Consider the following 14,329-nt stretch of genomic DNA (forward strand, 5'->3'; position numbering starts at 1 on the left):
ATAAGCTTTGTGGACAAAAAAAACCCCATTAAGTATAATTTTAGAGCTCTGGGTCATTTTGACCCATGAGGGAAGGATTTGTTACAAAGTGCGAGGGAAGGATGTGGATAAAATGATAACGTTTAACAGAATTCCTGGTGAAAAACTACATTACCCATGATGCTATACAGAAAATTAGTCAGAGTTGAAAAAAAGCAGCATGTGTCAAAATATCTCTTTAGCTTTGTGAGGTCAATCTCCCTACACTCTCTACATACTTAAATGTTTGTGTGTATATATATGAATATGAGTAAAAAAAATACTTCCAGAACCAATTACAGATAATTTGCGCCAATTTCTCAGGAAGTGACTATTTTGTTCTCCTGAACACATGGGATGGAAATGGTGCTTTATTTGCAAATGTTTATGAAATATTTCAGTTTTGAGCAGTTCAATTCGCAACTTTGGATGGAAACATCAGTATTTGTCTTAGCCTTGCTAATGCTCTTCTCTAGAGCTACAAGAACTATTGAGCTGTTTTAACCAACAAACATTTGGGTTTCTTTAAGAGTTGTCTCAGGTTCTCCTGATGGCTGTGAATTTGCATGCTTGGAGGATATTCAAGACTTCAGTCGGTAGTTAGATGTTAAAACACTCCTTATTTCACTGTACTCCATACATACACTTTCTAAAAGACCCTTCAGGCCACAAGGTACATCTGAAAATAATTGTTTAACGTAGTTATAGTCCTTTACTTTTCATTTCTGTGTCTCCTCTTGTTCTGCTGTTTATAAAAGGACCATTTACATTGAACTTTCTACTCATTAGTAATGGACACTTGAAAACCTGCTTAGTTTTTGTTATTGTTGTGATATTTTCCCCCTCTCACAGTCTAAACTAACTCGAGCCGTTAAATGAAACTAACACCTTCAGTATTTTACTGTCCATGTAAGGGGTCCTAAGCAGTTTTTGATCTGAGCATGATATATTCTTCTGTATGTACATATGATTACACTGTTGACAGAACAGCTTTGCTTTATATTTTTACTAAATGTCAAGAGTATTTATTTAGCTAGATCTTACTTTGGTGCTATTTTGGATAACATTGAATGAAACACTTGTTCCCTTTTAAAAAGAAGTGATGGTTATTTTTGTCGGATTTTGGTATTGCTGCAAGCTGGTTAGAAATGCAATTCACTGTTTTTGGGGACATTTTAATGTCTTGATTTCTGTACTGTTATACCTGAGCATGGAAGTACACATAAGGACAACAAGAATTGTTAAAACTCTTTCCCAAGAAGTTTGATTTTCATTGTCATATGCATTTTTACATTTAACAGTCAGGTTCAACTCTTGTATTAAATGTCTAATACATTGTGATATTTGTAATAACATGCAATAATAACTTGGTGAACAAAAATATAAACTCACCCAACTGAGACACCTAATAAATCTGCATGGGGTTTCACAACACTACATCATATACCGTTTAAACCGTTCTTTTATACACTATATTCTTGAGACACTTTATATTAAGCACTCTCTCTCTCCTAGAACAGCGCAGATGTTGGAAACACATTCAGTCTTTTGTTGTGAACACACTGGTACTTGAATACCTCTTCCGCACCTTTCATTAAATCTTGCAGAAATGGCTTCTGATATAGTTAGTAATTTAAGCAGGTTATAATGCAAGAAGTGATTTTTTTTTCCCCAAGATAACTCGATGTAATTCACACTAACACTTTTGACAGAGAAAGCTGGCATTCCGAATGAAATAAACACTTTTCATTTGTGGACTGTATAAAAAAATATAATAAATACACTACTGTTCAAAACTTTGGGTTCGGTACGATTTTTTTAAATGTTTTTAAGAGAACTCCTAATCTCAAGGCTGCATTTATTTGATAACAAATCAATGTAAAAATCTATATTTTGGGGAAAATATTACAGTTTAAAATAACTGTTTTCTATTTTAATCGTATATTGTAAAATGCCATTTATTCCTGTGATGCAAAGCTGAATTTTTAGTCTTCAGTGTCACATGATCCTTCAGAATGGCACCAAGATGTTAGCAGCAGCTCCTTTATTACCTGTAAGTTGCGAGATGGGGCTTCCATGGATCGGACTTGTTTGTGCAGCACATCCCACAGATGCTCGATTGGATTGAGATCTGGTGAATTTGGAGGCCAAGTAAACAACACCTCAAACTCGTGCTCCTCAAACCATTCCTGAACCATTTTTGCTTTGTGTCAGGGCGCATGATCCTGCTGAAAGAGGCCACAGGGAATACCGTTTCAATAAAAGGGTGTACATGGTCTGCAACAATGCTTAGGTAGGTGGATTTGTGTCAAAGTAACATCCACATGGATGGCAGAACCCACACTGTCTCCGCCGGTTTGCCTTCTTCCCATAGTGCATCCTGGTGCAATGTGTTCCCCAGGTAAGCAACGCACACACACCCAGCCATCCACATGATATAAAAGAAAATATGATTTATCAGACCAGGCCACCTTCTTCTATTGCTCTGTGGTTCAGTTCTGATGCTCACATGCCACTGTTGGCACTTTCGACAGTGGACTGGGGTCAGCATGAGCACCCTGACTGGTCTACGGCTATGCAGAACCAGCATTAACTTCTTGTGCAATTTGAGCTACAGTAGCTCGTCTGTTTGATCGGACCACACGGGCCAGCCTTCGCTCCCCGCGTGTATCAATGAGCCTTGGCCGCCCATGACCCTGTCGCAGGTTCACCACTGTTCCCACCTTGGAGCACTTTTGACAGACACTGACCACTGCAGACCGGGAACACCCCACAAGAGCTGCAGTTTTGGAGATGCTCCGACCCAGTCGTCTAGCCATCACAATTTGGCCCTTGTCAAACTTGCTCAAATCCTTACGCTTGCCCATTTTTCCTGCTTCTATATATCCCACCCACTAACAGATGCCAGTGATGTGATGAAGAGATAATCAGTGTTACTCACTTCACCGGTCATAATGTTATGCCTGATTGGTGTTTGTATGTACTATCTATGTAAATGGTGTTATGCATCCAAATGCATGAAGTCTCTCTCACCCAGTGAATTATCTCTATCTCACTATATTAATTTGAATTGTAGTCAATATTTTATAATATACCATATGAGCTAGGAAGTATCTTGCAGAACCAAAGCACAACCAGCTACAACATGTCAGAAAAAGCATGGTTTATTGTTTGCTTACAAAAATATACTTTCTTAAGAAACAAAGTACAAGTTACTTAAGAAGAGAAGTTGTTTGGAAATAACCAAGTGCTATGTGCTAGAAGATTTACAAAAAAGTTCAGTAAGACTTATTTGGAACATTGACGGTCATCTTACTGTGCATTCAACACTGCACAAGGCACTCGTATCTACACTCATGAGTCATGGATGTTCACTTCATGAATGTTTACCATTTAACATTAATACATTAAGAGCAGCGTACAAACTTTTTGCAATTAGAAACACAGGCAGCGGACATGGAAACCTACCACACATTAGAGGGGATCCACCGATGACATCATAAATGTTATACAATGACACAACCAATCAGCAGTGGAAGAGTCTTCTCCGCTAGCTCTGGTTGGTTGTTTAGTGCTGTCTTTACTGTAAACGATCTAGTGGTATTATCCAAGGTTCTCCAAGCGCTCAGCTGGTAAATCTCTGAAGTCGTCGCCAGCGGATCTCTTCAGGGGTCGGGTTAGAGTGGGCATAAGTGCCATGTGACGATCTAGCCTGCGTAGAACCTCCTACAAAGCAAAAGGTAACACTTTAGTTTAGGGGCCAATTCTCACTATTAACTAGTTGCTTATTAGCATGCATATTACTAGGATATTGGCTGTTTATAAAGCATATATTAATACCTTATTCTACATGATCATATTCTACATCCTTAATCCTACCCAATACCTAAACTTAACAACTCCCTTATTAACTATTAATAAGCAGTAATTAGGAGTTTATTGAGGCAAAAGTTGTAGTTAATAGTGAGAATTGGACCCTAATCTAAAGTGTGACCAAGCAAATCTGTACGCTAAAGGTATAATGTTCATAAATGTCCTTATTGCTGTTTTGGTCTAGATACAAAAAGTTTGGGGTCGATAAGATTTTGCAAGGTCTTATGCTCACTAGGGCTACATTCATAATATTGTGAAATATTATTACAATTTAAAGTAAGTCGTTTTCTATTCTAATATATTTTATGTAGTTTATTCCTGTGATGGTAAAGCTGAATTTTCAGTATCATTACTTCAGTCTTCAGTGTCATATTATCCTTCATAAATCATTCTAATATGAAGATTTCCTGTTTAACAAATATTTCTTATTATTATCAGTGTTGAAAACAGTTGTGCTGCCTAATATTTACTTTTTTTTTCAATTGAATGCATCCTTTATGAATAAAAGTATAAATTCTTTCTAAATAAATAAACAAGACAATCTTACTGACCCCAAATTTTGAACGATGGTGTATGTACAACAAAATAAAGCATCAAAATATAATACAATTATTTACAAGCTTGCTTATGTCAAACCATTTTTTAAATGTATCAAGTGGCTATTTTCAGCACTTCTCACCTCTTTCGTTCAGGCTGGCCCTGACAGCTGCCTCATACTGCTCCTCATCTGACAGTCCTGCTGTATAGGGATGCTGGGGCGGCGCAGAGGGCATGTGTGTGGCGGACGGCTCCCTGTAGGGGGCGCCATAGTGCCTGGGATTAAATGACTGCTGTCCATAATGGGTGTTTGGAGGATACGGCGTGCCATATCCACTGTATCCTGTGAACACAGACATACAAATGATGGATCTTGAGGACTATAATGGACTAGTAAGCAGTCCTTAAAGGGTTAGTTCACCCAAAAATGGAAATTCTGTCATTAATTCCTCACCCTCATTTCGTTCCAAACCCGTAAGACCTTCGTTCATCTTCAGAATACAAATGAAGATATTTTTGATGAAATCCGAGAGCTTTCTGACCCCACATAGATTGCAACGTTACTGCAACTTTCAAGGCCCAGAAAGGTCGGAAAAACATCATTAAAATAGTCCATGTGACTACAGTGGTTTAACCATGGGCGTCGGACAAGACCCACCCACTTTTTACGATCAATGATATTGGACCCACTCACTTTTATCGTCTCTAATTCAGCACATGTCTGTTTACCACTTATAATTAAACATGTTATACGCTTTATTTCCACTCTTCTAATTTTTCTTCATTTTTATTGAAATAAATTTCCGATCAGATATGTGATGGAAAAAGGGAGTAGAGTGAATTCAGCAAAAGGCGGATTTGAACCTCAGGTCGATTTGTGTCAGAAATTGATGCCATGCGTCTTACCCCTACACTATTGCCACTCTCAATGATACAGGGATTTTTGTAATTTTGTCTTGCCCAACCAGACGTTTAGCAAACAAGGCGATATATTTGTACTTAATGTAAATGGCAACTACTCCAGTAACATTTTTCTGAGAGGACCCACCCAAATTTGATTTGCTTCCGACGCCCATGGGTTCAACCTTAATATTATGAAGTGATGTCACGTTGTTGGGCTATTCACAAAGTACAGCGCTTCCTAGTTCTACGGCAAAACGCTGGCTCACTATTGGCCGAGCACGATCCCATGATCACATGCATGCATTGTGGTGTTTGCATGAATCGCATAGGAGACTGGCACAGAGGAGAAGAGATTGTTGAATAAATTCATAATTTTTGTTTGTTTTTGCGCACAAAAAGTATTCTCGTCGCTTCATAACATTAAAGGGGGGGAGGGGTGTCTAATGCTATTTCATGCATTCTGACTTTTTTACACTGTTGAAGAGTAGGATTTTCATGCTAAAAATTACCCCAAAAAAAAAATTTGTTAGACATATTTATATGCCAAATACACTCCTTCAGGATTCGAACAAGTTTCGGAACGTTTTTTTTTTTTGAGTACGAAATCGTTTTTTGAGATCATAAAGGGCACAATTTCTTTGTTCGGGTTACGAGAGCCGCCGTCAGCGCTGTCATTTCGTTTTTAGACCACGAAATCAACAATGTCACTAAAGAAGTGTGTTTTTGGTTGTGATTGAAAGATAACCTTGTTCAGCTTCCCAAATAACCCAGCATTAAGGAAACAGTGCATGCAGTTTGTTTTTTCCAGAACAGCAATGGAGTTCTGCAAGTGTGTGTTCCCGGTCACGAGTCGAAACCGCAGGGGGTGAGTAAAACTGCATCAAATGTGTGCTTTGTTGGCAATCGGCGCGTACGTGCATATAATGTCAACAACACAAATGTACAGTGAATCGAAAGTTATCCAGGGATAATGCCATGATGTATTGTGTGTGTGTGTGTGTGTGTGTGCTTGTGACTCTTTAGCTCTGCCCCCTGCACGCCTGTACGAGTTCAGCTGTTTTCGGAAAGAATCGGTACAGCGTATCTTTCTTTTATAAATGTGATAAAACTAAAGACTCTTCGGAGATATGAAGGATGCAATACTACTCCATAGGTACTCAAGATTAACATGAGACTGGCAGAAACTGTGTGTGTTATGTACCCTTTAAGGTTGAACCACTGGAGTCACATGGATTATTTTAACAATGTCTTTCCTACCTTTCTGGGCCTTGAAAGTTGCAGTAACGTTGCAGTCTATGTGGGGTCAGAAAGCTCTCAGATTTCATCAAAAATATCTTCATTTGTATTCTGAAGATGAACGAAGGTCTTACGGGTTTGGAACGACATGAGGGTGAGGAATAAATGACAGAATTTTCCTTTTTGGGTGAATCCTTTAAATCATTCATCTTTAAAGTCAGGATCCATTTCTAGGACTGATGTGTTTCAGTAATATCAGATGGCAGCCTTTTATAAGATTTGATATTATTCAAGATCTTTAACTGTATACCTGATGAATTGTAGTATGTCTGCTGCCCTCCATAATGCCCATTAGATGTCACAATGCCTAAAATAACATAGATATGGTCGTTTATGTAACTGGATGCATTTATTCCCAGATTAAGTGTCCTCATACTATTCTATGTTTTTGTAAGAAGTCTCTTTTACTTACTAAGTCTTCATTTATTTGATCTAAAATAGATTTAAAACAGTAATGTTGTAAAATAATTGTTTTCCATTTTTTATACAATTGAAAATGTCATTTATTCCAGTGATGCAAAGCTGAATTTTGAGCATCACTACTCAAGTCTTCAGTGTCACATGATCATTCAGAAATCATTCTAATTGATGATCAAGAAACATGTATTATTATAAATGTTGAAAACAGTTGTGCTGCTTAATATTACTGTAGAAACAAAAATTTAATCAGGATTTTTTTGATTGATAAGTACAAAAGAAAAGCATTTACTTTCAAAATAAATCTTTTGTAACATTAAAAATATATTTACAGTCACTTTCTGATCAATTTAACACATCCTCGACAGCAGTGTATATGCATATTAACATATTTAAATTGTTGTGTTCACCTGCACAGGTTTTCATGATTCTCTTTAGTGGTCCATTTGTGTAGAGCAGCCCAACCAGGATCCCAGCCAGGTGTCCAACAAATGACGTCCTGCAAGAGTGAAAGTGTGTTAATACAGGCTGTGAATCAGATCCTAGGCCTACAACAAATCAAAACATGTAGTTTAGCAAAAAAAAAAAAAAACAATGTCATATGGTCTGTAGTGTAAATGTGTAATAGTACTGTTGTTTTACTCTAGTGTCTTTGAAATGAGTGTCATGCCTACCCCGGATTCATGATATGGATGAGGACCAACTCCACCCAGCAGGCATAGCGATTGGCTATGGCCAGCCCCAAGACGTACGTGGCCCCACCTGAGTGATAATGATTATTCACCACCTTCAGCCCAAACAGAACCCCTGAAACGAAACACAAACAGCTTCAATGCTTATTTCTTACTAGATAAATATAAAAATTACATCTATAAATTAATTGATTAATGTTGTCCCATTCAGGCCCGTCGCAAGGTGGGTACGAGGCCCTGTGCGAATGTGATGTGCAAGGCCCTCGGGGTAGAGGTCTGCAAGCCCGTCGGGTTCTGATGGGTCAATTCGATTGATTGAGTCAATTCGGGCCGGGCTCGGACCAATCTTTTTTTACAGATCGGGCCCGGGTCGAACTCTGGCTCGTTTAGCTTCTCTCCTTTCATTGTGCCCATATACGCGCAAAGCACACATAGGCAACTGTATGAAATATTGTATAGTGATTATATTATAAATATAATACATTGCATCGCATACGCAATACGCATTTTTAGCTTTGTCTTTTAACTATTATAGTATTTCGAAGGACAAAAACATGAACTTTATCGATTGGGTTTTACATTTAAGTCAGCTGTCACTTGCGCGAGGCCCTGTGCGGTCGCACACTTGGCACAGCCCTTGTGACGGTACTGGTCCCCCACAGGATTAATATGATTGTGATAGTAAAAATACATCTACACTACACTACCTTTCAAAAGTATAGAGTACTTTTTTTTTTTGCTGAATTAATACTTTTATTCAGCAAAGATACATTAAACTGATCAAAGTGACAGTAAAGACTATGGAAGCTTGTTTCTGTCACAGAATAAGACATTTTAAAAGACAATTGCAACTTTTTATGAGTTTAAATCTCGCAATTCTGACTTTATATCTCGTAATTCTGACTTTATATCTCGCAATTCTGACTTTATATCTCGCAATTCTGACTTTAAATCTCACAATTCTGACTTTATATCTCGCAATTCTGACTTTATATCTCGTAATTCTGACTTTATATCTCGCAATTCTGACTTTATATCTCGTAATTCTGACTTTATATCTCACAATTCTGACTTTATATCTCGCAATTCTGACTTTATATCTCGTAATTCTGACTTTATATCTCACAATTCTGACTTTATATCTCGTAATTCTGACTTTATATCTCACAATTCTGACATTATATCTCGTAATTCTGACTTTATATCTCACAATTCTGACATTATATCTCGTAATTCTGACTTTATATCTCACAATTCGGACTTTATATCTCACAATTCGGACTTTATATCTCACAATTCTGACTTTATATCTCACAATTCGGACTTTATATCTCACAATTCTGACTTTATATCTCGTAATTCTGACTTTATATCTCGCAATTCTGACTTTATATCTCGCAATTCTGACTTTATATCTCACAATTCTGACTTTATATCACGTAATTCTGACTTTATATCTCACAATTCTGACTTTATATCTCACAATTCTGACTTTATATCTCGTAATTCTGACTTTATATCTCAAAATTCGGACTTTATATCTCACAATTCTGACTTTATATCTCGTAATTCTGACTTTATATCTCACAATTCGGACTTTATATCTCGTAATTCTGACTTTATATCTCACAATTCTGACTTTATACCTCGTAATTCTGACTTTATATCTCAATTCTGACTTTATATCTCGTAATTCTGACTTTATATCTCACAATTCTGACTTTATATCTCACAATTCTGACTTTATATCTCACAATTCTGACTTTATATCTCACAATTCTGACTTTATACCTCGTAATTCTGACTTTATATCTCAATTCTGACTTTATATCTCGTAATTCTGACTTTATATCTCTCAATTCTGACTTTATATCTCGTAATTCTGACTTTATATCTCAATTCTGACTTTATATCTCGTAATTCTGACTTTATATCTCACAATTCTGACTTTATATCTCGTAATTCTGACTTTATATCTCACAATTCTGACTTTATATCTCACAATTCTGACTTTAAATCTCGTAATTCTGACTTTATATCTCACAATTCTGACTTTATACCTCGTAATTCTGACTTTATATCTCAATTCTGACTTTATATCTCGTAATTCTGACTTTATATCTCTCAATTCTGACTTTATATCTCGTAATTCTGACTTTATATCTCAATTCTGACTTTATATCTCACAATTCTGACTTTATATCTCGTAATTCTGACTTTATATCTCACAATTCTGACTTTATATCTCACAATTCTGACTTTATATCTCACAATTCTGACTTTAAATCTCGTAATTCTGACTTTATATCTCACAATTCTGACTTTATATCTCGTAATTCTGACTTTATATCTCGCAATTCTGACTTTATATCTCGTAATTCTGACTTTATATCTCACAATTCTGACTTTATATCTCGTAATTCTGACTTTATATCTCACAATTCTGACATTATATCTCGTAATTCTGACTTTATATCTCACAATTCGGACTTTATATCTCACAATTCTGACTTTATATCTCGTAATTCTGACTTTATATCTCACAATTCGCACTTTATATCTCGCAATTCTGACTTTATATCTCACAATTCTGACTTTATATCTCACAATTCTGACTTTATATCTCACAATTCTGACTTTAAATCTCGTAATTCTGACTTTATATCTCACAATTCTGACTTTATATCTCGTAATTCTGACTTTATATCTCGCAATTCTGACTTTATATCTCGTAATTCTGACTTTATATCTCGCAATTCTGACTTTATATCTCGTAATTCTGACTTTATATCTAGCAATTCTGACTTTATATCTCACAATTCTGACTTTATATCTCAATTCTGACTTTATATCTCAATTCTGACTTTATATCTCACAATTCTGACTTTATATCTCGTAATTCTGACTTTATATCTCACAATTCTGACTTTATATCTTGTAATTCTGACTTTATATCTCACAATTCTGACTTTATATCTCACAATTCTGACTTTATATCTTGTAATTCTGACTTTATAACTAGTAATTCTGACTTTATAACTCTTAATTCTGAATTTCTATCTCGCAATTCTCGAGAAAAAAAGTCTGATTTATGGGATAAAAAGTCGCAATTGCCTCTTTTATTTTTTATTCTGTGGCGGAAACATGCTTCCATACAGTAAAGACACATAATGTTAGAAAACCATGTGACTGAATACTGGAGTAATGATGCTGAAAATTCAGCTTTGTCATCACGGGAATAAATTACATTTTAAAAATATATTCAAATAGAAAACAGCTTTTTTTATATTGTAATAATGGTATCATTATCCAACATAACACACACCTGAGAACCCCACCGCACACTGTAGACTATACGACGAGTCTTCTGTCATCTTTGTCAGTGCTGTCTCCAGGAGCAGGTAGACCAATCCGGTGAGCAGAGAGAAGACAGACAGCAGGTACGCAAACCAGGCGCCTCCCAGTTTCCTCTCAAGATTGATGCCCTTCCAAAGGAGTGAGGCCATATTGAAGTATAGATGCATGTCATCAACATGGTGAAATGGTGACAGCAACAGACGATGCCAGTCTCCGTACCAGTATGCCTCCTGAACACTCAAACATGTCTGAAAAACAGATTTACCAGGTTTACAAAACATCTAATCAGCATTCAACATATTGGGAAATGTGTCTACCACTTTTACCAACCTTTTAAATAAAATAAGGCAAACGTTTAATGGCTGGAAAATGTTCTACATTCAATTGCTATCGGCAGAACCCGTTTTGGACCCTGCATGTGCCCTGTGTTCGGTGTTGAAGTTTGTGTTATAATAACATCTACCTTTAGGAGGGGTTTGAAAGGAAACAGGAACAAATAGACGTTGAGGCCCAGTGTTGCAAGAGTGACAGGTGGGATGTTGTCTATTCCCAGCTGGAAAACCTGCGAGGCCAGCAGGAGCAGGCCGAGATTGAATCCTCTCTGTCTGTTGCGCATCTAAAACACACAACCACATCCTCATTCAGTGTTACATATATTCTTAAAAGACTGCTTCTTTTTCATTAATGTGTTTCATTACACATTTTTCATTAATGTAATCCAAAATCATTTTTGGAATAACAGTTGCAATTCATACCATCTGTCTATCAAAGCATGTAAAATCATGAAGAATGATTGTCTGTTGCAATTGGTATTGGGGAGGGGCATTTCCATTCTAGAGAGCATCTGATTGGACAAAAACTGTGGTGCAGGATGAGTCATTAACATTTTCTGTCTATTTTCCCAGAAGACGTGAATTTATAAAAGTGTTTATTTATCATTATTTAAATGTAGTTGGGTATTTTATCTAAAACTAAAATGATTGGAAATGGGTCCCTTGGAAAAGGTATTATAGCATAACATGAATTATCTTGTTTCATTTAACAATAAAAATGACAAATAAAAAGTGCTACACACACAAGCGCATTCAAATAAAAATATAATCAAACCACAGAGACCCCTTTTAAAGGAGTAGTTCATTTTCAAATGAAATTTAAAACAATCTGAGTTATATTAATAAACATCCTGGGTCTTCCAAGCTTTATAATGGAAGTGACGGGGTCCATTGAGTTTGAAGCTCAAAAAAGCACATCCATCTATAATAAACATACACCATACGGCTCTGGGGGGATAATGCACAGCAATGAGGTTTGATAAGAAAAATGATCTGACGAATATTTAAAACTTAAGAACCACCTTACGAACTGGCGTAAGTTTTGAACTGTGAGAGGCGTTGCACTTTCTGCGTACGTTGTATACGGAAAGGCGGTCTAGCAGAAGCTATTTTACTTTATAGAGTTTTAAATATGCCTATTTTTCTTACAAAATCAAATCGATTTGCTTTATAAGGCCTTTATTATCCCCCCGGAGCAGTATGTTTATGATGGATGGATGCACTTTTTTTTTGCTTCAAACTCAATGGACCCCATCACCATTATAAAGCTTGGAAGCTACAGGATATTTATTAATATAACTCAGATTTTGTTCATCAAAAAGAAGTCATACACCTTAGGATGGCTTGAGGGTGAGAAAATTATGTATTCACCTTCAAGCCATCCGAGGTGTATATGACTTTATACACCAAGGAAGAAAAGGACTTTATGAAATTTATCATATGATTTACAGGAAATCATGGGGTAATTTTAATTTTTAAGTGAACTAGTTACTCCTTTAAGTCCCCTTTACAAGCCCAAAGAAAAATCATACAAGATACTAAACTGTCATTTTAAGAATAGTAATAATACGCATGTAATCTATTACATACATAAAACACATTGTTTTGAGGTAAGTTAAAGTATTCTAGGTTACATAGACATAGAATTACTGTGCATTTATCACTTACCATTAGGCTATATCTGAATGACAGATGCCGTTTTGAATGCTCGAAGTTCCTACGTTGTAATTTGTATGCTGTGTCGTGAGCGGTTCCCGAATCCTAATATTCGCGAAGAACGGTAGAACACGTTAGGCTTTACTTTCATTTCTCCATATTTCGTCAGGTAGTAAACACGGAAGTGATACAACGGGGCTTCTGGTCGCGTGACCTCATCGCTCCTGACGTTTGTAGTTTTTTTTTTTTTTTCTAGAAGTGAACCGTCTGACCTTTATTCCAAACAGAGTTACGGGTTCATTTCACAGATACGGTACACTTTGCTGCCCCGCAAGGGCACAGACTCAAAATACACTACACAGCGACGGACGGTTCAGATGTCTATCTGTTGTCAATAAAAGTGAAGAGAGAAAGGTGGGGCCGTGTAGGCTTAGCGCGTTTTAACCAGATAAAACTTTATTTTTTAAACGATTCAGTTAAATGAAGAAACTCAAAAGGCACAAAAAGAATGTAATTGAATCAAGTTGCTGTTTACGTGTAAAGAAATTCTCTTGAATCTTGACTGCAGATGGCAGCATTGCTCAATGAATGCTCTTAAACAGAAACGCAAATTTAGGTTGTGTATTCAGGTTTATTGGGACACTTTTTACAATTGAGATGACTGGGGGGAAAGTCTCCCAATCAACCTGAATTCACCCCTACTTCAAGATGTAAAAATGTCTTTACAGTGTACTATGCACGATTAACAAAGTGACTGTGCTTCATTTTAATCACTTTGTAAAAGCTAGCCTATATGAATTCATTATGAACAGACATAACAAATAAAAACACAATATCCATCGTCAAAGACATTGTCAGAGATATTAAAGTAAAACACCTTGTCAGGTAATCCAAAAGGGATGCACACTATAATACATTAATGTATTTTGGATTCCACATACTAAAGAGCGTAACCAACTTTAAATTATCTTATGTGTGGTCAAAGAAGAACCCTACTAGATCAAAGGAAATGTGCAGTTAATTTCCTATGTAGGTTATTTGCCTAATTCTTGGTCAGAATTACATTTTAAGTTTCAACCGTAAAAAAATCTCGTTTCAAATGATCATTGATGTTAATGTTAATTCAGAGTTTTCTGTTGAAGATACAATTCCAGTTCATTTTTCAGGGCAGTCATGAGTTAATGTAATTTTCATTTCTGTGAACCGGACCATACCAAGTCCACTTTTCATTGTACTGTCCATTTTACA

At 36.3% G+C, this 14,329-nt stretch overlaps 1 protein-coding gene across 2 annotated transcripts; it reads right to left on the reverse strand.

Annotated features, from left to right (window-relative positions):
* Window positions 1-3,166: 3,166 nt before the first annotated feature.
* rhbdd1 (rhomboid domain containing 1) lies at window positions 3,167-13,284 on the reverse strand. 2 transcript variants are annotated; one of them, XM_079823718.1, is made up of 8 exons: window positions 13,094-13,284; window positions 11,557-11,709; window positions 11,062-11,341; window positions 7,719-7,851; window positions 7,455-7,543; window positions 6,878-6,934; window positions 4,571-4,771; window positions 3,167-3,744 (listed from the first exon to the last, which is right to left on the reverse strand). In XM_079823718.1, the coding sequence occupies exons 1-8, from the start codon at window positions 13,094-13,096 to the stop codon at window positions 3,644-3,646; spliced, it is 1,017 nt and encodes a 338-aa protein (XP_079679844.1). In that variant the 5' UTR covers window positions 13,097-13,284; the 3' UTR covers window positions 3,167-3,643. The 2 variants fall into 2 exon arrangements, with proteins under 2 accessions (XP_079679844.1, XP_079679845.1); XM_079823719.1 differs by lacking the exon at window positions 6,878-6,934 and having other exon boundaries at window positions 13,094-13,270.
* Between the last annotated feature and the right edge of the window lie 1,045 nt (window positions 13,285-14,329).

This window comes from Gobio gobio (genome assembly GCF_949357685.1).
Source record: "Gobio gobio genome assembly, chromosome: 8".
NCBI lineage: Eukaryota > Metazoa > Chordata > Actinopteri > Cypriniformes > Gobionidae > Gobio > Gobio gobio.